Here is a 23,293-nt window from a genome sequence, read left to right on the forward strand (position 1 = left end):
CTACTCTCTCCCCACCCCCACCCTCCTCTAGCTTATCTCTCCACGCTTCAGGCTCTCTGCCTTTATTCCTGATGAAGGGCTTTTGCCTGAAACGTCGATTTTGCCTGTCCTCGGATGCTGCCTGAACTGCTGTGCTCTTCCAGCACCACTAATCCAGATTTCTAACATCATGCCTGTTTTTGAGAAGCTTGACTCATTCAAACCTGCCATCAAGAACTGGGCCCAGTATATACAAAGAATGTTTTTTTTCTTTCCAGGCAAACAGCATTATGGCAGAAGAAAAGCAACAAGTACTTCTCCTGACATCCTGTGAAGTCTAACTTTCCCTGAGGACCAGATATTAAAACCTTTCAAGAACTGACAGACATAGTTAAGGAATATCACAATCCCAAGTCTCTACTAATTCTGAGACAGTATCATCTTTACTCGGATGTTTCACTTAAAAGGCATCTAAATGGGTATATGAATAGGAAGGGTTTGGAGGGATATGGGCCGGGTGCTGGCAGGTGGGATTATATTGAGTTGGGACATCTGGTCTGCGTGGACGAGTTAGACTGAAAGGTCTGTTTCCATGCTGTACATCTCTATGACTCTATGACTGGCAGAAGACCATGACTTTGGCTTAACCCTTAATGAGATGCTCAAAGACTATTTGGTATGTGTGATTCATGATGCAATTATGCAAAAATAACTACTAGCTGAAGCACACATGGACTTCAAACATGCACTACAACTGACATTATCATTGGAAAATGGTGTAAGTGGAGCATATGAGTTTCATGGTATTCCGATGGAAGTGGATACCCTTGTCCGTCCCACTAAACTTTGGAACACCACTTGAGTGCATCACTCAGGACATATCTAGAGCAGAGAGGCTCTAGGCTGGCCCACAGCAAAACACCAAACCAAAGCCACACCTCAGCCAAATGGTTAAAACTTTCTTCTGGATCTTGATCAGCAAGCCATTATAGTTGCTGCCAATATGCGGACTCAAGTCAGCTAAAAACTCTTATTAGATCTAAATTAAGTAAGATCACAGATATGCCAGTATCCAGGATGATATTCGGGAGAGTTCATATCTGGAAAGTCCACTTACATCTGGTTTGGAACAGTTAAATTGCACAGCAACATCCAAATCAGAACTAATCAAAATAAACATCTGGTTAAAAGCACATTTGGTTCTAATGGAGGTCGATCTCAGCGGAGCTGTATCAGTGATCACACAACTGGTTTTTAACAAAATTCACTCTGGACTCCAGCCCTTAAGTTTGCACAAGACCTTGGCTAGACTGAGAATCCATGCTGGCGAATCCCTACAGATTAAGGGTACAACCTCAGCCCCAGCCTGTTATGAGAAACACTGATTGGTGGAAGAGGCTCAGGCCCAAGCTTCTTAGGACAAAATTGATTGCGAGACTTTCACATGGATTGGCTCAGCATCCTTTGATTATAAAATGGCTGCCCAAATGAAATCCTAATTAAATACCTTTCAAAAGCTGATTGGGGGGGCAGATGTTCACAGGTAAAGGGGCAGCTGGAAAATGGGAAGCCTTCAGATATGAGATAATGAGAGTCCAGCAACAGATTATTCCTATTAGGGTGAAATGAAAGGCTGGTAGGTGTAGGGAATGCTGGATGACCAGAGAAATTGAGGCTTTGGTAAAGAAAAAGAAGCATGTGTATGTCAGGTGCAGACAGAATAGATCGAGTGAATCCTTAGAAGAGTATAAAGGCAGGATGAGTATACTGAAGAGAGAATTCAGGAGGGCAAAAAGGGGACAAGAGATAGCTTTGGCAAATAGGGTTAAGGAGAATCCAAAGGGTTGTTACAAATACATTAAGGATAAAAGGGTAACTGGGGAGAGAATAGGGCCCCTCAAAGATCAGCAAGGCAACCTCTGTGTGGAGCCGCAGGTGATGGGGGAGACACTGAATGAGTATTTTGCCTCAGTCTTTACTGTGGAGAAGGACATGGAATTTATAAAATGTAGGGAAATAGAAGGTGACATCTTGAAAGATGTCCATAGTACAGAGCTGGAAGTACTCGTTATCTTGAAACAAAAAAAAGGTGGGTAAATCCCCAGGACCTGATCAGGTGTACCCTACAACTTGGTGGTAAGCTAGGGAAATGATTGCTGGGCCCCTTATTGAGATATTTGTACCATCGATAGTCACAGGTGAGGTGCTGGAAGACTGGAGGTTGGCTGACGTGGTGGCCACTGTTTAAAATAAGGTGGTCAAGCCAGGGAACTATAGACCGGTGAGCCTAATGTTCGTAGTGGTCAAGTTGTTGGGACGGAATCCTGAAGGACAGGACTTATATGTATTTGGAAAGTAAGGATGGATTAGGGATAGTCAACATGGCTTTGCGCATGGTAAATCATGTCTCACAAACTTGATTGAGTTTTCTGAAGTAACAAAGAGGATTGATGAGGGCAGAGCAGTAGATGTGATCTATATGAACTTCAGTATGGCATTTAACAAGGTTCCCCATGGGAGACTGATTAGCAAGGTTAGATCTCATGGAATACAGGGAGAACTAGCCATTTAGATACAGAGCTGGCTCAAAGGTAGAGGACAGAGGGTGGTGGTGGAGGGTTGTTTTTCAGACTGGAGGCCTGTGACCAGTGGAGTGCCACAACGATCGGTGCTAGGTCCTCTAATTTTCGTCATTTATATAAATGATTTAGATATGCCTTGGAGTGCAGGTTCATCGGTCCTTGAAGGTAGAGTCACAGGTAGATAGGATAGTGAAGAAAGCGTTTGGTATGCTTTCCTTTATTGGTCAGAGCATCAAGTATAGGAGTTGAGAGGTCATGTTGCGGATGTTGGTTAGGCCACTTTTGGAATAATGCGTGCAATTCTGGTCTCCCTCCTATCGGAAGTATGTTGTGAAACTTGAAAGGGATCAGAAAAGATTTACAAGGATGTTGCCAGAGCTGGAAGATTTGAGCTATAGGGAGAGGCTGAATAGGCTGGGGCTGTTTTCCCTGAGGAGGTTGAGGGGTGACCTTATACAGATTTATAAGATCATGAGAGGCATGGATAGGATAAATAGATAAAGTCTTTTCCCTGGGGTGGGGGAGTCCAGAACTAGAGTGCATTGGTTTAGGGCGAGAGAGGGACGATATAAAAGAGACCCAAGGGGCAACCGTTTCAAGTAGAGGGTGGTGCGTGTATGGAATGAGCTGGCAGAGGAAGTGGTGGAGGCTGGTACAATTGCAACATTCAAAAGTCATCTGGATGGGTATATGAATAGGAAAAGTTTGGAGGGATATAGGCTGGGTGCTGGCAAGTGGGACTCAATTGGGGGGTTGGGATATTTGGTCAGCATGGACAAGTTGGACTGAAGGGTCTGTTTCTGTGCTGTACATCTCTATGAGTCTATAGCTTGAAAGTCTTCCACAAAGGTCTAGAGATTATCAAAGGAGCCAAACCAACATTGTGGACCAAGAAGTAAATTATGGATCTGCAAGGCCCACCATTTAGTGCCATTTGCTTTACAGGCAAAATAGAGCCAAAGATCAGAGAGCTGGAAAGTGAAGTAATCATCAAATCAGGTCTGTTTGCGGAATGGCTATCATTAGTCATACTGGTTATGAAACTCGATGGGTTAGGTCACCTTTGTGTGGATTTTAAACAAAAGGTAAACCACTTTTTGCAGCTGAATAAATACCCAATCCCTCACATAAAAGAATTATACGCAAAGTTGGTGGGGGCCGTTCTTCACAAAATTCAACATGAGCTACACTTACTTTCAATTGTATTTCAATAAGGATTCCCAGAGTTATGCTACAATTAGTACCCATAAAGGCTTGTGCTAATGTATGAGACTGCCACTTGGGGTAACATCAGTTGGTTCAATTTTTCAGCAGACAAGGTCTACCTCAGGTCGTCATTTATCCAGATGATGTTCTAATAACAGTGAAATCAAATAAGGAACAGTTAGAGAACTTGGACATAGTCCTAAGAAGTTTTTCTAAAGCTGACGTATGCTTAGGAAGAGAAAAATGTATGTTCTCGTCCCTCCAAGGGACTTACTTGGACTACAGAGTCGAAAAGACTGTGTTACACTCATTGGAATATAAAGTGAGGGCGATCAAAGGTGTCCCAGCCCCCATGCCTATCCAGGAGCTTAAGTCATTTCATGAGCCCTTAAATTATTATGGAAAGTTCATGCATAGCCTAGCCTCGATTCTGGCACTTTTGCATCAACTCTCTTGAAAATGGTTGCACAGACAAGCCCTAATGAAATAAAGAAACAGTTATGGTCCTCTAAGGTGGTGGCACACTATGATCCCAAGAAAGATCTGCGATGCCTCCCTTGAGGGCATTGAGGTGATATTAGCTCATTTCAGGCCGAATGGAGAGGAATTCTCAATAGCGTATGCATCCGGGACTTTGACTAATGTAGAGAGTAAATATACTTAGATAGATTGGTGGTCACAGTTGGAGTCAGGAAGTTCCACTAATACCTTTATGGTCAAAAGATTTGTGATAATCATGGGTCACAAACCCTTACTTGGCTTGTGTAAAGAGGCCGGCAATGCTGCCCATACCTCTTGGCCACATTCAGTGATAGACTCTCATATTAAATGCCTATAATTACAAAAACAACATCCAGTAGGCCAAGTACTGAATGAGAATGCATTGAGCCACCTCCCATTAGCAGATACACCACTGGTGGTGCCCTCAATGGAAGGGTTGTAATGATATTACATTTTCTGGACGTGCTTCCAGTCACAGCTGACTTTGGATGGTGATTGGAGGAAAGCAAATGGCTGTCACAACTAAAATTGAAACCATTTTGGATGTGGAGAGATCAGCTCACAGTACAGGACAGCATGTTGTTGTGGGGACTAAGAGTGATTATCCTGAGCAAAGTCACTGCCAAATATCGGTTGAATTCCACAAAGACCATGCAGGGGTTACCAAAATAAAGATGTTGGTGAGAAGTTATGTCCGGTGATCATGCCTGAATGCAGATATAGTTGATGGGGTAGTGACAACAGTGACAACAAGGACAAAAATTACTACCAGCAGCTCCCCCACATCCATCAGAATGGCCAGGTAAACCTTGGACCCAGTTACACATCAAATACACAGGTTCTTTCATGGGCTTTTATGATCTTAGTCACTGTAGACACCCACTCAAAGTGGGTTAAATGTGCATAGAGTGCATACATTCATCAAAAAAGGGACAATGATAGAAAAACTGTATGCATCTTTTTCAACATATGGGGTCCCAGAGTGTTAGTCACAGATAATGGGCCATTAATTACCAGTTGGTTATTAGGGTATTTCCCAAAGTCCAATGCGATTCGACAGGGCAGCTCCATACCACCCTCATCCAATGGCCTGGCAGAAAGAACTGTCCAAACTTTGAAGGCTGGCTTGAAGAAACAGTCTACAGCCTCAAAAGAGATACCAAGCTGTCACTGTTCATATTTGATTATAGAAATATTTCTCAAGCAACTGCAGGGATAGTACCAGAAGAGCTGCTAATGGGTAGAAGACTCTACACTGGTTTAAGTTGGATATTCCCAGACCTGATTGTTGTGGTGTTCCTGAATTAACATGTGAACCAAATGAAAGCCACAAATTCTCAAATGTTGTTTCAGCAAAACATGCCCTGCCCCTCAAGAACAGTCAGAAAGGCTGCTGGAACCCATGGATTAACCTTCTCCAAGGGGTGTTGACGAATCCTTAGAATCAGAGATGGACATGATGGAAGGAGCTCCTTCGACACCTTTGCTACTGAAAAAAAAGTGAAATTTTACGGTCCCAGCGCAAGTGGTGAGCTTACATGCATTACACGTAGCCCACATCAGATGCCAAGTCAGATGAACCTGACCCGTGCTAAAATGTCCCAGAAGGCTCTCCAAGAAAAATGGCTGGTTTATGTCCTCAGACTCCAAGGAGGAGGGAAGTTGTGATTACAATGAGATCAGCCTTGAGATGGACTTCATAGAATATCAGTTCCCTGATTGGAGCAGTTAATCTCGTCCAGACAGCCCTGGCCAACAGATAAAAAGCAGAATGTCAGAGATTCTGGCAATCTCATAGCTGACTCTGAAGAGGCAGTACTAAAGTCAAAGACTATACGTATGTAAATAAATGGTGACTTTGTGATTGGATACCTGCATCTGTGGTGTTATTTCAACCAAGAGTATGGGAACGTGCCCGAAGCATACTGTGTGAAGTGTACAGTGTGACTGCTGTTTCCTTCCATCCCGACACAAATAGCAAGTGTGCACAGGGGATAAAAATGGCTGCCACAACACTTGGCATCGGCTGGGTAAATACTGTATCTCATTCTGTGAAGGACTGGGCTTTGATTTCAAGGCCCATCAAAGAGCAATAGCATTATACAGGCAATGCAAGCACTAACTGCTTTACATGAACCTTAGCCCTTGGCCTCATGTGTGGTGTCCAAACCCTGGCTCCCAAGTACTTCTGACCATATCAAATGCTTATGACTCATAAACAATGGTTTGTGGCCTGAAATGATTTACCGTAGTTGCCAAAGTTGCAACCACTTGTTAAATTCACATAGCCTGCACACCTTAGACCATAAAACTTCATGTCGTACTCGGCATGACTAGGGTCTGTACTTGCAATGTTGTAGTTGTTGTTGGAAAGGTATTCAGTCACTCAGGTGATAAAGAAAAATGAAACAAAGAAGATTCACCTTTGTGTTTCCTTTCCAATACGTCTAGGTATAGTCAAAGGATTCAGAGCTGAACTGGACAGAGCTGCACAACAGTGAGCCTGTTGGCATTGGAGTTTTGGATGGACAACTCTGGAAAGGTTTGTGGTTAGATGGCTTAGACATATTGAGTGTGTCCTTCCCAGATGCAGGATTATTGCCCTTGGCTTGAACTCCCATAAGGTTGATGATGGTAAGCAGGGTGGAGGTTGAGGGCCTGGTCAACTCTGGAGTGTCCTAGGAGGGGACACCTGAGGGGGGAGCTGCATGTGGTTTCTCCTCTGGCTGGATGCTTACTGGCACCACACAATGTATTGTGAGGAAAGGGCACCAGTTTTCTCATTCTCTCGGTCACCTTGCCTTGGCACTGATGGCTACAGTGATAGGGTGTAACTAGGCAAAAGTGAGGACTGCAGATGATGGAAACCAGAATCTAGATTAGAGTAGTGCTGGAAAAGCACAGCAGGTCAGGCAGCATCCGAGGAGCAGGAAAATCAACGTTTTGGGCAAAAGCCCTTCATCAGGAATGGAGGCAGGGAACCTCCAGGGTGGAGAGACAAATGGGTTTGGGGGCTGGGGAGAAGGTAGCAAAGAGTACAATAGGTGAATGGGGGTGGGGATAAAGGTGATAGGTAAGAGAGGAGGGTGGGGTGAGGTAGCAAAGAGTACAATGGGTGGATGGAGGTGGGGATGAAGGTGATGGGTGAGAGGGAAGGGTGGAGCGGATAGGTGGGTGTCTATGGAAATAGCTTTCAGATTCTGCATGTGCTGGACCTGGCTATCCATAAGTTTCCAAACCTGCTCATGGAGGCAGACAGATGTTTGCAAGCCAGAGGGAGTATGGCATACTGATCTTCATGTGTGCAGTCGCGCAGCTTAGAAGAAATGTTGGTTGTGGGACACTCAAGAATGTACAGATGCCACTAGTACCTGCAGGAGACAAAAGAAATAATGCATTGTGAATAAGGTGTCGATGTTCTGATCTGTTAAGAGCACATTCACGCAGGTGGTAATGGCAGAGCAGCATAGCAAGGTGCAATGACCTTTACTTGATTGCCAGAACAGATGAGTTTAAGCATCACCATATGAATGGTCGTGGTTCCTTACATGCCAGGGCGAGGATCCACTCCTCATTGAGGGTGAGGAAGCAAACTTTGGGCACCCACCATCCATCCTGGCTCTCTCTACCCTTTTGTGGGCTATTTCTCCTGGAATGAGAGAAAGCGAAGCACTGATTGAGACGAAAGTGGTTGGAACAACTGTTAGTGCTGGTGTAGGTGGCAGAAAGATGCCAAGGTATCCTAGACAAGTGAGTAGGCAGTCTAGGGGCCACACAGGGTTAGCTGGAGATGGGGATTGGCTGGATGACAACAAGTGAGGGAAGATATTGCAATATAATAGTGAAAGTGATTGACCATACTTGTTGGTGTGAACTATTTGCAGTAACAGAGATAAAGTGAGTATAAGGCTGTAGGGAGATGATGATGGTAACACTTACCCTTGCAGAGCTGAGAAGATCATTAACCTTCTTGTGGTATTGTTGCATATTCTTCAGGACCCTCGATATTGCACTGACCTAGGTAGTGACCTCATAAGAGGCTGGCAGGGTCTGGAGTCATGGTCTCCTTTGCAAGTCCTGGGTAAGAAGTCAGCCCTCATCTACACCACCCCATTCACTTGAACCTCCAGCTCCCTGCCTGCAAAATTTCCCTTTGTCTCACATTTCTGTAGCAAATGAGATGAACTAGAAAGAGCAACTCAGAATTGCCAGCACTTGACCCGATGCATAGTTGAGTTTTAAATATAGCTCTGGTGCCAGGTATCCTGAGATGTCCTGGCAATGCTAAATACTTATTCCTATGACGAGTGAGAGAATACATTGAGCAGGGTACCATAGTGGTTGATGCGCAGGGAGTGAAACGAGTTTGGGAACAGTGAGAAAACTCACTACGCCATGCAGAGACAAACCTTTCATGAAATCTACCAAAATTTCATAATCTCTAATTTTATTTGCTGACTACTTCTTAGATTTATGTTATTTATACCTCCTTGCCATGTCCTTTTTATAATTTCTATTATTAATACATTTATCTATTGTTTTATCTCTGTGCTTTAATTTAATGTTTTCGTACATTTGATTCCTTGCCCTACTACTTTATTTTCAATTTTCTCCACTTTCTAATCATAGACCTTATTAAAACACTGGTCTCTGCATGGTTTGTGTAGGACATCACAATGGTCCAGATCACACTTCCTCCAGGGCCCCATGAACTGTCATCTGCCTCTCCCATACCAGTCTTTGAGGCACACATTTATTTTTCTAATCTTGTTTGCACTATTCCAATTTTTATGTGGTTCAAGTAATAATTCAGAGATCATAATCTTTGAGGAATAGCTTCTTAATTTGCCAACTAAACATGTTATTATTAAAGACATTAAATCCTGGCAGTTAAAGAATTTCAAGATAATTGACACAGCTTTGTTAAATGGAGGTCAGGTTTAATCAAGTTGTTTAAAGAACTATCATGCTGTGGATAAAGGCGAACTAGTGGGTTGAGTGTATGTGGAACTCGCTTCCTCAACAGTCAGTGGAAATAGAGTCAGGTAGATAGATTCTTGATGAGCAAGGAAATGACAGGTTATAGATTTATAGATTCAAATAGCCATGCAGCACAGAAACAGACCCTTTGGTCCAACTTGTCCATGCTGATCAAGTTTCCTCACACTAAACTAGTCCCACTTGTTTGCATTTGGCCCATATCCCTCCAAACCATTCTTTTCATTTACCTATCCAATGTTGCAACTGTATATCATCTACCACTTCCTCTGACAGTTCATTCCACATATGAACCACACTCTATGTGAAAAAAAATCCCTAAAGTCACTTTTAAATCTTTCTCCTCTCACCTTAAAAATGTGCCTCCTAGTTTTAAACTCTCCTACCCGATGGAAAATACCTCTGCTATTCACCTGGTAAGGTGAATTGGCCATGCTAAATTGCCCATAGAGATAGGTGAAGGGGTAAATGTAGGGGAATGGGTCTGGGTGGGTTGCTCTTTGGAGAGTCGGTGTGAACTTGTTGGGCCAAAGGGTCTGTTTCCACACTAAGTAATCTAATCTATTCACCTTACCTATGTCTTTTCAGATTTTATGAACCTCTGTAAGGTCACCCCTCAACCTCCTATGCTCCTGTGAAAAGATCCCATCCTATCCAACCTCTTCTTATAGCTGAAATCTTCCAGTCCTGGCAACAGCCTGGTAAATCTTTTCTGAATCCTTTCCAGTTTAATAATATCCTTCCCATAGCAGGGCGACCAGAACTGTACACCGTGCTCCTGAAGAGGCCTCACCAATGTCCTGCTCAACCTCAAGATGATGTCTTAACTCCTACACTCTATGGTCTGAGCAATGCAGGGTAAGCGTGCCAAATGCCTTCTTAACCACTCTGGACACCTGTGACGAAACTTTCAAAGAACTATGTACCTGAATCCCTAGGTGTCTCTGTTTGACAACACCAGCCTCGACCCTATCATTAACTGTATAAATCCCGCCCTTGTTTCTAATATCAAAATGCAATATCTCATATTTATCCAAATTAAACTTCACCTGGCATTCCTAAGCCAATTGGCCCAATGATCAAGATCCCTTTATAACCTTAGATAACCTTCTTCACTTTCGACTATATCTTGGTGTCATCCACAAACTTACCAACCATGCCTCCTAAATTTTCATCCAAATCATTCATATAAATGAAAAAGAAAAATGGACCCAGCACCAATCCCTGTGGAACACTGCTAGTCATAGGCCTCCAGGATGAAAAACAACCTTCCACCACCACCCTCTATCTCCTACTATCAAGCAATTTAGTGTCCAATTGGCAAGATCTCCCTTAATCCCATGTGATCTAACTTTACTAATTAGTCAAGCAAGTGGACTGTGTCAAAAGCTTTACTAAAGTCCATGCTACTGCTCTGCCCTCATCAACCTTTTTGATCACATTTTCAAACAACTCAAGTTTGTCAGATACGATTTCCCATGCACAAAGCCATGGTGACTATCCCTAATTAGTCCTTGCCTCTCCAAATACATGTAAATCCTATCTTTCAGAATTCCCTCCAACAATTTACCCATCATTAATGTCAGACTCACCAGTCTATAGTTCCCAGACTTTTCCTTACACACTTTCGTAGAATCACAGAATCCCAACAGACCATTTGGCTCAACAAGTCCACACCAACCCTCCACAGTGTAACCCATGTAGACCCATTCCTTACCCTATTATTTTTACATTTCCCCTGACTAATGCACCTAACCTACACATCCCTGAACACCATGGGCAATTTATTAATTGCCAATTCACCTAAACTGCACATCTTTGGACTGTGGAAGGAAACCGGAGCACCTGGAGGAAACTGACGCAAACACGGGGAGAATGTGCAAACTCCACACAGATAGTTGCCAGAGCCTGGAATCAAACCTGGTCCCCTGGTGATGTGAGGCAGCAGTGCTAACCACTGAGTCACCATGCTGCCTTTCTCAAATAAAGGCACAACATTAGACACCCACCAGTCCTTGCACCTCACTTGTGGCTGATGTTCTTGGGGTCAATAGGAATGTAGAAGAATCAGATCAGTTATGATCTCACTGAATGACACAGCAAGCTCAACTTGCTGAATGACCTACTCCTGGTCCTAATTCCTATGTTTGTATGTTTTCATTTAAGCCGGTTTATCCAGGATAACATCAAGGCAATAGGCATTTTGATAAATCCTAGATAAAACAATAAATCTCAAACATTTTCCAGATTGGCATGAATTTTAAAACTAATCTGATGTCAGGCTGTTCATTTCAGACACAGCAATCAATTGCAATATTCTCTTCTGTTAAACTGATATATATTAAAGAGAGACATAACCACTGAACACAGTTGTGTTAACATACAATTTTTTGATATGCTTTACACATATATGATCTACAACTTTTTCTTCCTGTTATTTTCTAAAAATGTGTTGATTCACTTCTGAATGAAATGTTTATATTGCCATGCCTTGCCTTACAGACACACCTTAAAAAGAGAAGTCACACTTAGTTCAAGCTACCAAAGCAAGGAGTGAAGTAAATGTTTTGTCTTTAAATGAATACAAAAATGAAACAGCTGAACAAAAGCACATGGTCAATTATAAAGTGTCAATGAATTGCAGCACTTCTAACAGTTTTATCCAAAGAAGGAATTAGCCACTATAACCTTGATTTGTTTTGTTTTCATAAATCAATCATGGAAATCTGGTTCTAGCCTGTTTATTGACATAATAATACTTTGAGATTTAGAATGGAAAGGAATTTTGGTTTAATTTGTTCCAGTTATGATTCTTGGATAGCTAAAAGGAATCTAGAAACACAAAACTATAGTGGTTAGGAATTGTGATATGCAGTCCCATGGAGAAGGTGTATTTACATATTCGTATGTGTTGAGAAAAGGGGAAAAGGACGTTGTCTTACGTCTCAGTCCGTATGTCAATATGCCTTTAAGAGATATCTCATGATAGCACTTCATCATAGCACATTATCTAAGTTATAAAGACCTCATATTCCATTTTACCTCAAATCACTTAAACCATGTCACTACTGGAGGCGTGCTCCCTTGATATTGTTTAATATTAGCCCAGAACCTCTCCATTAGAGCATATATTCAAAGTGGTATCTTGTCACCTAAGCTATTTTTGGCAGAGTTTGATATCGGACAGTTCATAGGAGATTTGAGGTTCTCTAGATCAATTAGCTGGTGATGCTAATTCCAAAAAAAAAATTCAGACTTTAAATGTACATTAACCATCTCCTAGAAATACTTTCCCTTTAAGTAATTTGAAAATCACTTTTAGCATAATTCATCACTATTACCCATAAAGTTGGATGACCTTTTTAATCAATAAAAATGGAATGAAATCTATTTTCTCCCTAAGTACATCAAGAAAGAAAAGAGGTAAAATAGGAAAAAGACATTCAGGAGTTGGGAAGGTAGTCAAAATGGGGAAGCTTTAGCAGTGATAATTTAATGTCAAGGAATTTAGGGGTCATGATGCACGAGTCATGTAAATTTGGTTCAGAGATACAAAAACCAGCAAAAAGAAGTCAGCATTATTATGGGCTATGTCACATAATGAGGAGCTATTTATACCATTCTTGACAGAACTCAATTTACACAGGTATCACTTGTCAGAAGCAGCAAGACCATCTTGATCTTAAATTTTATATAGCTGGATGATCTGCAGAACAATCTGCAGTTTCTAATAGAAAGAACCAAATGTCTCCCATTGATTTCTTCTAATAATAAATAGTTTGACTGCATTCAAATATGCACCCAGGTAAAAACAATGACTGCAGATGCTGGAAACTAGATTCTGATTAGTGGTGCTGGAAGAGCACAGCAGTTCAGGCAGCATCCAAGGAGCTTCGAAATCGACGTTTCGGGCAAAAGCCCTTCATCAGGAATAAAGGCAGTGAGCCTGAAGTGTGGAGAGATAACCTAGAGGAGGGTGGGGGACGCCTGGAGGAAGAACGCCTCATCTTCCGCCTCGGAACACTTCAACCTCGATTTCGAAGCTCCTTGGATGCTGCCTGAACTGCTGTGCTCTTCCAGCACCACTAACCCAAATATGCACCCAGTCAACTGACTACTGAACTATGGAAAAGAATACAGGTACAAAGGGAACAAATCAACAGAGGCCCTGGTGAAGTATAAGAAAGCAATTAGGAGATCAAAGAGTGGGCACACAAAACACAAAGAGGGGACTAGTGAGCAAAATAATGGAGAATCCCAAGATATCAAGGCAAAGTATATAACCAGGGGAAGAGTTGGGGGAATGTGCATCTGGAGCAGGAGGATATTGACAGGGTGTTAACAAAATCTGACTTCACTTTGGAAAAGGGGAGGTGATGACCTAGTGATATTGTCACTGAATGATTAATTCAGAAATGAAGGTAATATTCTGAGGACCTAGGTTTGAATCCTGCCATGGCAGACAGTGGAAGCTGACTTCAACAAAAGTTTGAAATTAAGAATATAATGATGACAATGAAACAACTATGGATTATTGGAAAAAAAAATCTAGTTCACTCATGTCCTTTAGGGCAGGAAACCGCCTTAACTGGTCTTAAATCCTTATGTGTGACTCCAGTTCCACAGCAATGTGATTGATTCTCATTGACTCACTGAGCAGTTAATGGCAGTGTGGCCAGCAATGTTCACATCCCATGAATGAATAAAGAAAATGTAAGTACAGAATTCAGGACAAAGAACTATGACGTTCCTGAGCAGTTTTACACAGGGAGTGAAGCAGTCTTGGAGATTTCCACGGGCTTAAAAGTGAACAAATTCAGCTCCAAATGGTGAATGTTGTGGGAGACGAGGAAAGAAATTACCAGAGTTCTGAGTCAAATATTTAATTCTTCTCTGGCCAGAGAACAGATGCTAGAGGACTGGAACACAACTAATGAGATTCCAATCCTCAAGAGCAGTAACGATATATTAGGGAATTATAGACCAGTAAGTCTCACATTACTGGTGGAGAAAGTTCTAAAGGAGAGAATTAATCTCCACTTGGAGTGGCAAGGTTTGATTGAGAATAGTTAGAATGGTTTTGTCAGAGGGAGATCAAACTTAGAGAGAAAGTGAGGGCTATAGATGCTGGAGATCAGAGCTGAAAATGTGTTGCTGGAAAAGCACAGCAGGTCAGGCAGCATCCAAGGAACAGGAGAATCGACGTTTCGGGCATAAGCCCTTCTTCAGGAAGAAGAGATCAAACTTAACAAATTTAATTGAACTTTTTGAGAATGTGATCATGTATACAGATAAGGGCAGTGAATTTGATGTATTTTATATGGATTTCAGCAAAGCCTTTGACAAGTTGCCTGGCGAGACATTGCTAAAGAGGGTTGAAGCTCATGGGGTCCAGGATAACTTAGCAAGTTGGATCCAAAATTGGCTACGTGGTAGGAGACAGAGGGTGGTGATAGAAACTGTTTGTATGATTTGATTTCATTTGATTTATTTAATGTCACATGTACCTAAGTACAGTGAAAAGCTTTGTTTATGAGCAGTACAGCCAGATCATAGTAACAAAGGACATGTAGATCATAGAATGAGAAAAACAAACTTAGATAGAGGCATACCGATTATGTTGCACAGGACATGCACTAGGCAAGATCAGCATTATTTGAAGTTAGACAGTCCATTCATCAGTCTAATAGCAGGAGGGAAGAAGCTGTTCCTGAGACTGTTGGTGCATGTGTTTAAGCATCTGTATCTTCTGCCTGACAGAAGAGGTTTAGGAGAGCATTATTGGAGTGCAATGTGTCTTTGGTGACTTTGGTAGCCTTTCCATGGCAACAAGCCACGTGAATGGACTCCATGGATGGAAGGTTGTTTCCATGATTGTCTCGGCTGTGCACACTAGATTGGATTAGATTCCCTACAATGTGCGAACAGCCATTCAGCCCAACAAGTGCACACTGACCCTCCGAAGAGTAACCCACCCAGACCCATTCCCCCTATTTACCCCTGACTAATGCACCTACCACTATGAGCAATTTAGCATGGCCAATTCACCTGACCTGCACATCTTTGGACTGTGGGAGGAAACCAGAGCACCTGGAGGAAGCCCACGTGGACACGGGGAGAATGTGAAAACTCCACACAGAGAGTCACCCAAGGCTGGAATTGAACCCAGGTTCCTGGTGCTGTGAGGCAGTAAGTGCTAGTCACTGAGCCACCGTGCCGCCCACTACCTTCTGAAGTTTCATATGGTGTTGGACCAGTTGTCATACCAGGCCATCATGCACCTGGACAGCATGCTTTCAATGGTGCATCTGTAAAACTTGTTGACGGTCCTTATGGACATGCTAAACTCCCTGAGCCACCCGAGCAGGAAGAGGCATTCTTGCACCTTCTTGACCGTCACATCTATGTGGGAAGTTCAGGACAAGTTGCCAATTATCATCATTCCTAGGAACTTGACCCTCTCTACCCTCTCAACCTCAGCTCTGTTCATGTAGATGGGGCATGTTCTCCTCCTTTCTTTCTGAAGTCCATGATTAGTTCTTTAGTTTTGCCAATGTTGAGACAGAGGTTGTTCTCAATGCACGACATCACCAAACCCTCCATTTCCGTTCAGTATTCGGACTCATTATCTAGAAGTGGGCGGCATGGTGGCACAGTGGTTAGCACTGCTGCCTCACAGCGCCAGAGACCAGGTTCAATTCCCAACTCTGGCGACTCTCTGTGTGGAGTTTGCACATTCTCCCCGTGTCTGCGTGGGTTTCCTCCAGGTGCTCCGGTTTCCTCCACAGACTAAAAATGTGCAGGTTAGGTGAATTGGCCATGCTGAATTGCCCGTAGTGTTAGGTGAAGGGGTAAATGTAGGGGAATGGGTCTGGGTGGGTTGCACTTCGGCGGGTTAGTGTGGACTTGTTGGGCCGAAGGGCCTGTTTCCACACTGTAAGTAATCTAATCAAAAAGTCACTGGAAGTCATGAGTTCAGTGGCGTACCACATGGATCAGTACTGGGTCCATTATTGTTCCTAATATATATAAATGACATTGATGAAAATATGGGGGGATGATATAAAGTTTGTGGATGACATGAAGATTGTTCAGGTGTTTAAACAGTGAACAAGAAGGTCTTATGTACTGGATGGATTGGTCAGATGGCCAGATCAGTGCCATATGGAATTTAACCCTGATAAGAGAGAGGTTTGGCTAAAGTAACAAGACAAGGGAATACTGAATGAATACTAGAAAACTCAGATGAACAGAGGGATCATGGATACTTCTCTACTGATCACTAAAGGCAGCAGGACAGATTAATAGGTTAGTTAAGGTGGCATACAGAGCAGTTGCCTTTATTAGTTGTGGCACAGATTATAACAGCAGGCAAGTTAAGTTGGAGCTGTACAGGACTTTGGTTAGACCACAGCTGGAATATAGTGTGTGCTTCTTATCACTGCACTAAAGGAAGGATATAATTACATCAGAGGGGCTGCATAGGAGATTCACCAGAATATTGCCAGGCATGGCACAGTTTAGCTATGAAGAGAGGCTGGATTAACTTGGGATTGTTTTGTTTGGAACACAGAAGGCTGAAAGGGATCCTGATTGAAGTATATAAGACTCAGGCGACTGACTGTGTGGAGTTTGCACGTTCTCCCCGTGTCAGCATGGGTTTCCTCCGGGTGCTCCGGTTTCCTCCCACAGTCCAAAGATGTGCAGGTTAGGTTAATTGGCCATGCTAAATTGCCCGTAGTGTTAGGTAAGGGGTAAATGTAGGGGTATGGCTGGGTTTCGCTTCGGCGGGTCGGTGTGGACTTGTTGGGCCGAAGGGCCTGTTTCCACACTGTAATCTAATCTAATCTAATCTACTATAAGGGACAGGGCAAAAAGAAAGTTGAAGGGTTAATAACAAAGGGGCATAATTTTTAAGGTTAGAGGCAAAAGGATCAGTGGAGATTTGAGGAAACAATCTTTTTCTCAGAGGGTGGTGAGTATCTGGAATTACTACTTGGAAGGTAGTTGAGGCAAAAACTCTCAACGTTTCAAAAGTACTTGGATAAGCACTTGAAATATAATATTCAAGGCTATGGATCCAGTGATGAGAGGTGGGACTCATGTAGATAGAGTTGTTATTGTCAGTGCAGACTCGATGGGCCAAAGGGCCTCTGCTGTACTTTATGATTCTGTGATTATTGCATATCTACCTGTCAAACCATTTTTTGTAGTAAAATATGATATGTAATATTAATGATGGTGCAACTCTAACATCACTAGAACACAGAAGAGCAGAGAGACAGATATTTGTAATGGAGTCTTTACAAGAGAAATACAAATAAAAACTGTGTGCAATATGTTGTATATCTTAATGTAAATAAAGTGATTAGTGTATTGAAGAGAGTACAAACTAATGATGCCAAGCATTCAGAGCAGCAGTAGTCTCGTAAAAATGCACAGCATTCAAGAATGCAAGTGTAGACACCCAATACCCTTGAAAAACAAGAGCATGAGAAAGGTACAAAAAATATTTACAAAGATATTACCAGGGTTGGAGGGTTTGAGCTGGAGGGAGAAGCTGAAAAGGCTGGACCCTGTTTTCCCTGGACCATCAGAGGCTGCGGGGTGACCTTATAGAAGTGTATAAAATCATGGATAGGATAAATCAACATGGTCTTTTCCCCATGATAGCAGAGTCCAAAACTAGCGTGCATAGGTATAAGGTGAGAAAGGAAAGATTTAAAAAGGTCCTAAGGGACAACTTTTTCCACACAGAGAGTGGTGTATGTATGGAATAAGCTGCCAAAGGAAGTGGTGGAAGCTGGTACAATTACAATATTTAAAAGGCATCTGGATGGGTATATGAATAGAAAGGGTTCAGGGGGATATGGGTCACGTCCTGGCAAATGGTACTAGATTAATTTAGAATATCTGGTCGGCATGGATGAGTTGGATCCAAGGTCTGTTTCCACGCTGCCCATTTCTTTGAATCTATGACTGTATAGAATCTATGAAGGAACAAAAAGCAGGTGAGAATCTGTAGGAGATGCATAACCCACAGATTTAACTGCAGTAGTCTAAGGCATGGTGATCATAGAATTCTTTCAAAGCAACCTCCTCTGCAACAACCATAGCAGCAGGGAATCAGTTACAGAACCTTTCTGTTTGTTGCACAGGTGCCTGTACACAACCTCTGTTAAAGAAATGGCATTGACAGTGACTGTTAACGTCACTTAAATCTTTACCTTGAGATTATTGTCAGAATAACGAAATTTTGATTGATGGTGGATAACTTTGAATTGAATGAAGTAAAGAAGCCTCAAGCTGATTGTACACAGAATAATGTTCACTTTGCCATGAAATTGTCTCATTCTCTTATTTGATCTCTCTCCTCCAGCCCAAAATCTGCATTGTGCCTTTAATGCATTATGTCTGGATCAAGGTCTAAATAAACATATTTAAACGTGCTCAATTCTAAGGGAAGCAAACTTTATATATAACTGTAATTTCTCTGCATGTGCAATGCTTCAGGTGAATTTCCACGTTTACACGAATTACCTCCAGTTGCTCCACGAACTATAATTGACCAATTGACACAGTGGTCCTCAGTGCTTTACGATTCTGCATGTATGATTTCAATTTCATTGACATCTTGACTTCCCAGTCCCCACTTTAGGTGAGCATTCTGCAAAATGCCAAAATTGTACTGAACTGTGAATAATAAGAAAAGAACTATACTGGGAAAAGTGTGTGCTATTAGCACAACACACGCCTGACTGAATTTGCACAAACAATTTTCTCAGCATTCACAATTTTTCCCTTCTAATCTTAATAAAGGCTGAAGTGGTTGGTAAAGAAAACAATAATTTATTTTTGGCTGACCTCGGAGCTTCCTTGTACTCTGTCCAAGGATCTTTCTCATACCAGCTCTGATAAAGGGATTTTCCCTCATAACCATCATCAGGACTGGGAATCTGAAAGGAAGTTTAAACAAAACCATATTATATTTTTTGCAGTTTACTGTGAGCCTATCTTAGCTGTAACATAAATGATATTGCTGGTAACATCCTTGTTAAAATAAAGGTTAATTTCTTTTCCAAGCCACACATCTTCCAGACCCAGAATTATATCATCATTCCCTCACTATCACTGAGTCAAAATCCTGGAACCCCCTTCCTAATAGCACTTTGGGCGAACCCACACCACACAGTCTGTAGTAGTTTAAGGCAGCAGCTAACAACCACTTTCTCAAAGGCAATTAGAGTTGTGAAATAAATTCTGGCCCAAACAGTAATACCCATATTCTAAGAAAGAATGATAAAATCTTATATCACTGGCTTTGGAGATCAGCAAGGTACTTTGCTAAATCATTAGTGAGAGGACCCAACTTTAATAGAAAGATTTTGGAGCCCTTAACAGGCTTGGAAAACTAATCAATTGAAAAACACGAATGATTTACTGGTGGTGGTTAGTACATATGTGAAATAGCACTCACTGATAAAAAAAGAGAAAAAAAAAGATAGATTTTGGTTAATTCTTTGGCTTTAACAAAATATGCCTCAGGCTCAACATAAGTGGAACATATTTTTAAAAACCTATTCCCCATGGAATGCGGCTTTTGGGTCACTGATTTAAAACAGAGATTAAGCAAATATTTTTATCTGAGAGAATCATGAGTCTTCGTAGCTCATTTTAGGTGAAGGTGGGGGGGTGGAGGTGGAGGTGGGGGGTGCTAACACTCTTTGGGAGGGTTTATACTAAGTCAGCAGGGAGGGATGGGAACCTAAATTATAGTTCCAGTGTCCAGGAGGTTGATAGTAGTGAGATCAGAAATGAGGTTGCAAGATTTCACCAGCAAGCAAGCTGTTGGCTTGAACTGTGACTACTTCAATCCCAGGAGTTCCAGATTAAGGTGGGTGAATTTGCAGCATGGGCTTGTACCTGGGACTTTGATATTGTAGCCATTTCAGAGACATGGATCGAGCAGGGACAGAAGTGGTTATTGCAGGTTCTGGGATTTACATGTTTCAGTAAGAACAGAGAAGATGGTAAAAGAGGGGGAAAGTGTGGCATTGTTAGTCAAAGACAGTATTAAAATGGCAGAAAGGATATTTGAGGACTCGTTCTACTGAGGTAGTATGGGCTGAGGTTAGAAAAAGGAAAGGAGAGGTCACCCTGTTGCAAGTTTTCTATAGGCCTTCGAATTGTTCCAGAGATGTAGAGGAAAGGATAGCAAAGATGATTCTGGATAGGATTGAGTGTAACAGGGTAGTTGTCATGGGGGACTTCAGCTTTCCAAATATTGACTGGAAACACTACAGTTAAAGTACTTTAGATGGGTCAGTTTTTGTCCAATATGTGCAGGAGGGTTTCCTGGCACAGTTTGTAGACAGGCCAACAAGGGGTTAGGCCACAATGGATTTGGAACTGGATAATGAACCTGGCCAGGTGTTAGATTTGGAGATAGGTGAGCACTTTGGAGATAGTGACCACAATTCGGTTATGTTTACTTTAGTGACGGAAAGGGGGAGGTATATACCACAGGACAAGAGATATTGCTGGGGAAAGGCAATTATGATGCGATTAGGCAAGATTTAGGATGCTTAGGATAGGGAAGGGATGGGCACAATTGAAATGTGGAGCATATTCAGGGAACAGCTATTTCATGTCCTTGATAAGTACATACCTGTCAGGTAGGGAAGAAGTGGTCGAGCAAGGGAGCTGTGGTTTACTGAGGAAGTTGAATCTCTTGTCAAGAGGAAGAAGGAAACTTATGTTAGGATGACACATGAAGGCTCAGTTAGGACGCTTGAGAGTTACAAGTTAGCCAGGAAAGACCTAAAGAGAGAGAGCTAGGAAGAACCAGGAGAGGACATGAGAAGTAGTTGGTAGCGAGGATCAAGGGAACCATAAAGTTTTCTACAGGTATATCAGGAATAAAAGAATGACTAGAAAAAGATTAGGGCCAATCAAGGATTGTAGTGGGAAGCTGTGCGTGGAGTCATAGGAGATCAGGGAAGTGATAAATGATTTTTTTTTTCAGTATTCACACTGGAAAAAGACAACGTTGTCAAGGAGAATATGGAGATGCAGACTACTAGACTAGACGGGAATGAGGTTCACAAGGAGGAGGTATTAGCAATTCTGAGAAGTGTGAAAACAGATACATCCCCTGGGCCGATCTTATCCTAGGATTCTCTGGGAAGCTGGGAGGAGATTGCAGAGCCTTTGGCTTTGATCTTTATATAATCATTGTCTACAGGAATAGTGCCAGAAGACTGGAGGATAGCAAATGTTGTCCCCTTGTTCAAGGGGAATAGGGACAGTTATACACGAATGAGCCTTACTTCAGTTGTGAGTAAAGTGATTAGATTAGATTAGATTAGATTATAGTGTGGAAACAGGCCCTTCGGTCCAACAAGTCCACACCGACCCGCCGAAGCGAAACCCACCCATACCCCTACATTTACCCCTTACCTAACACTATGGGCAATTTAGTATGCCAATTCACCTGACCCTGCACATCTTTGGACTGTGGGAGGAAACCGGAGCACCCGGAGGAAACCCACGCAGACACGGGGAGAACGTGCAAACTCCACACAGTCAGTTGCCTGAGGCGGGAATTGAACCCGGGTCTCTGGCGCTGTGAGGCAGCAGTGCTAACCACTGTGCCGCCGTGCCGCCCACCAGTGTTGGAAAAGATTCTAAGATATAGGATTTATAATCATCGAGAGAGAAATAAGTTATTAGGGATAGTCAACACAGTTTTGTGAAGGGTAGGTCATGTCTTACAAACCTTATTTGAGTTCCTTGAGATGAGGGTAAAGCGATTGATGTGATGCATATGGATTGCAATAAGGTGTTTGATAAGGTTCCCCACGGTAGGCTATTGCACAAAATACGGAGGCATGGGATTAAGGGTGATTTAACGGTTTGGATCAGAAATTGTCTTCTTTCTGCTAGCCAGAGGATGGTGGTTGATGGGAAATATTCATCCTGAAGTTCAGTTACTAGTGGTGCACCGCAAGGTATCTGTTTTGGCTCCACTGCTGTTGGTCATTTTCTAAAATGACCTAGATGAGACCGTAGAAGGGTGGTTAGTAAATTTGCAAATTACACTAAGGTCAGTGGAGTTGTGGACAGTGCTGAAGGATGTTGCAGGTTACAGAGGGACATTGACTGCAGAACTGGGCTGAGAAGTGGCAAATGGAGTTTAATGCAGGAAAGTGTGAGGTGATTGACTTTGCAAGGAGCAACAGGAACACAGAGTACTGGGCGAATGGCAAGATTCTCGGTAGTGTAGGTAAGCAGAGAGATCTGTGTCCATGTCCATAGATCCCTGAAAGTTGCCACCCAGGTTGATAGGGTTGTTAAGAAGGCATATAATGTGTTAGCTTTTATTGGTAGAGGGATTGAGTTTTGGAGCCACAAGTCATGCTGCAGCTGTACATAACTGGGGCGGCACGGTGGCACAGTGGTTAGCACTGCTGCCTCACAGCGCCTGAGACCCGGGTTCAATTCCCGCCTCAGGCGACTGACTGTGTGGAGTTTGCACGTTCTCCCCGTGTCTGCGTGGGTTTCCTCCGGGTGCTCCGGTTTCCTCCCACAGTCTAAAAGATGTGCAGGGTCAGGTGAATTGGCCATGCTAAATTGCCCGTAGTGTTAGGTAAGGGGTAAATGTAGGGGTATGGCTGGGTTTCGCTTCGGCGGGTCGGTGTGGACTTGTTGGGCCGAAGGGCCTGTTTCCACACTGTAATGTAATGTAATCTAATCTAATCTAAAAAATCTAATCTAATAACTCTGGTGCGGCCGCACTTGGAGTACTGTGTACAGTTCTGGTCACCACATTATAGGATGTGGAAGCTTTGGAAATGGTTGAGCAGATTTGCTAGGATGTTGCCTGGTATAGGGGTAAGGTCTTATGAGGAAAGGTTGAGGAACTTGAGGCCATTTTCATTAGAGAGAAGGTTAAGATGTGACTTAATTCGGGCATGTAAGATGATCAGAGGTTTAGACAGAGTGGACAGTGAAAGTCTTTTTCCTTG

The 23,293-nt window shown here is 42.6% G+C and overlaps 1 protein-coding gene across 3 annotated transcripts in view; it reads right to left on the reverse strand.

The window, feature by feature from the left end:
• naalad2 (N-acetylated alpha-linked acidic dipeptidase 2) overlaps positions 1-23,293 on the reverse strand; it is a 186,077-nt gene that overhangs the window by 45,155 nt on the left and 117,629 nt on the right. For all 3 annotated transcript variants that reach the window (XM_043691544.1, XM_043691543.1, XM_043691542.1), the window contains one exon: positions 19,131-19,222. In XM_043691544.1, coding sequence (XP_043547479.1) covers positions 19,131-19,222 — 92 coding nt within the window. The remainder of the gene's footprint in view (positions 1-19,130; positions 19,223-23,293) is intronic.

This window comes from Chiloscyllium plagiosum, chromosome 6, assembly GCF_004010195.1.
Source record: "Chiloscyllium plagiosum isolate BGI_BamShark_2017 chromosome 6, ASM401019v2, whole genome shotgun sequence".
In the NCBI taxonomy this organism is placed as follows: Eukaryota; Metazoa; Chordata; class Chondrichthyes; order Orectolobiformes; family Hemiscylliidae; genus Chiloscyllium; species Chiloscyllium plagiosum.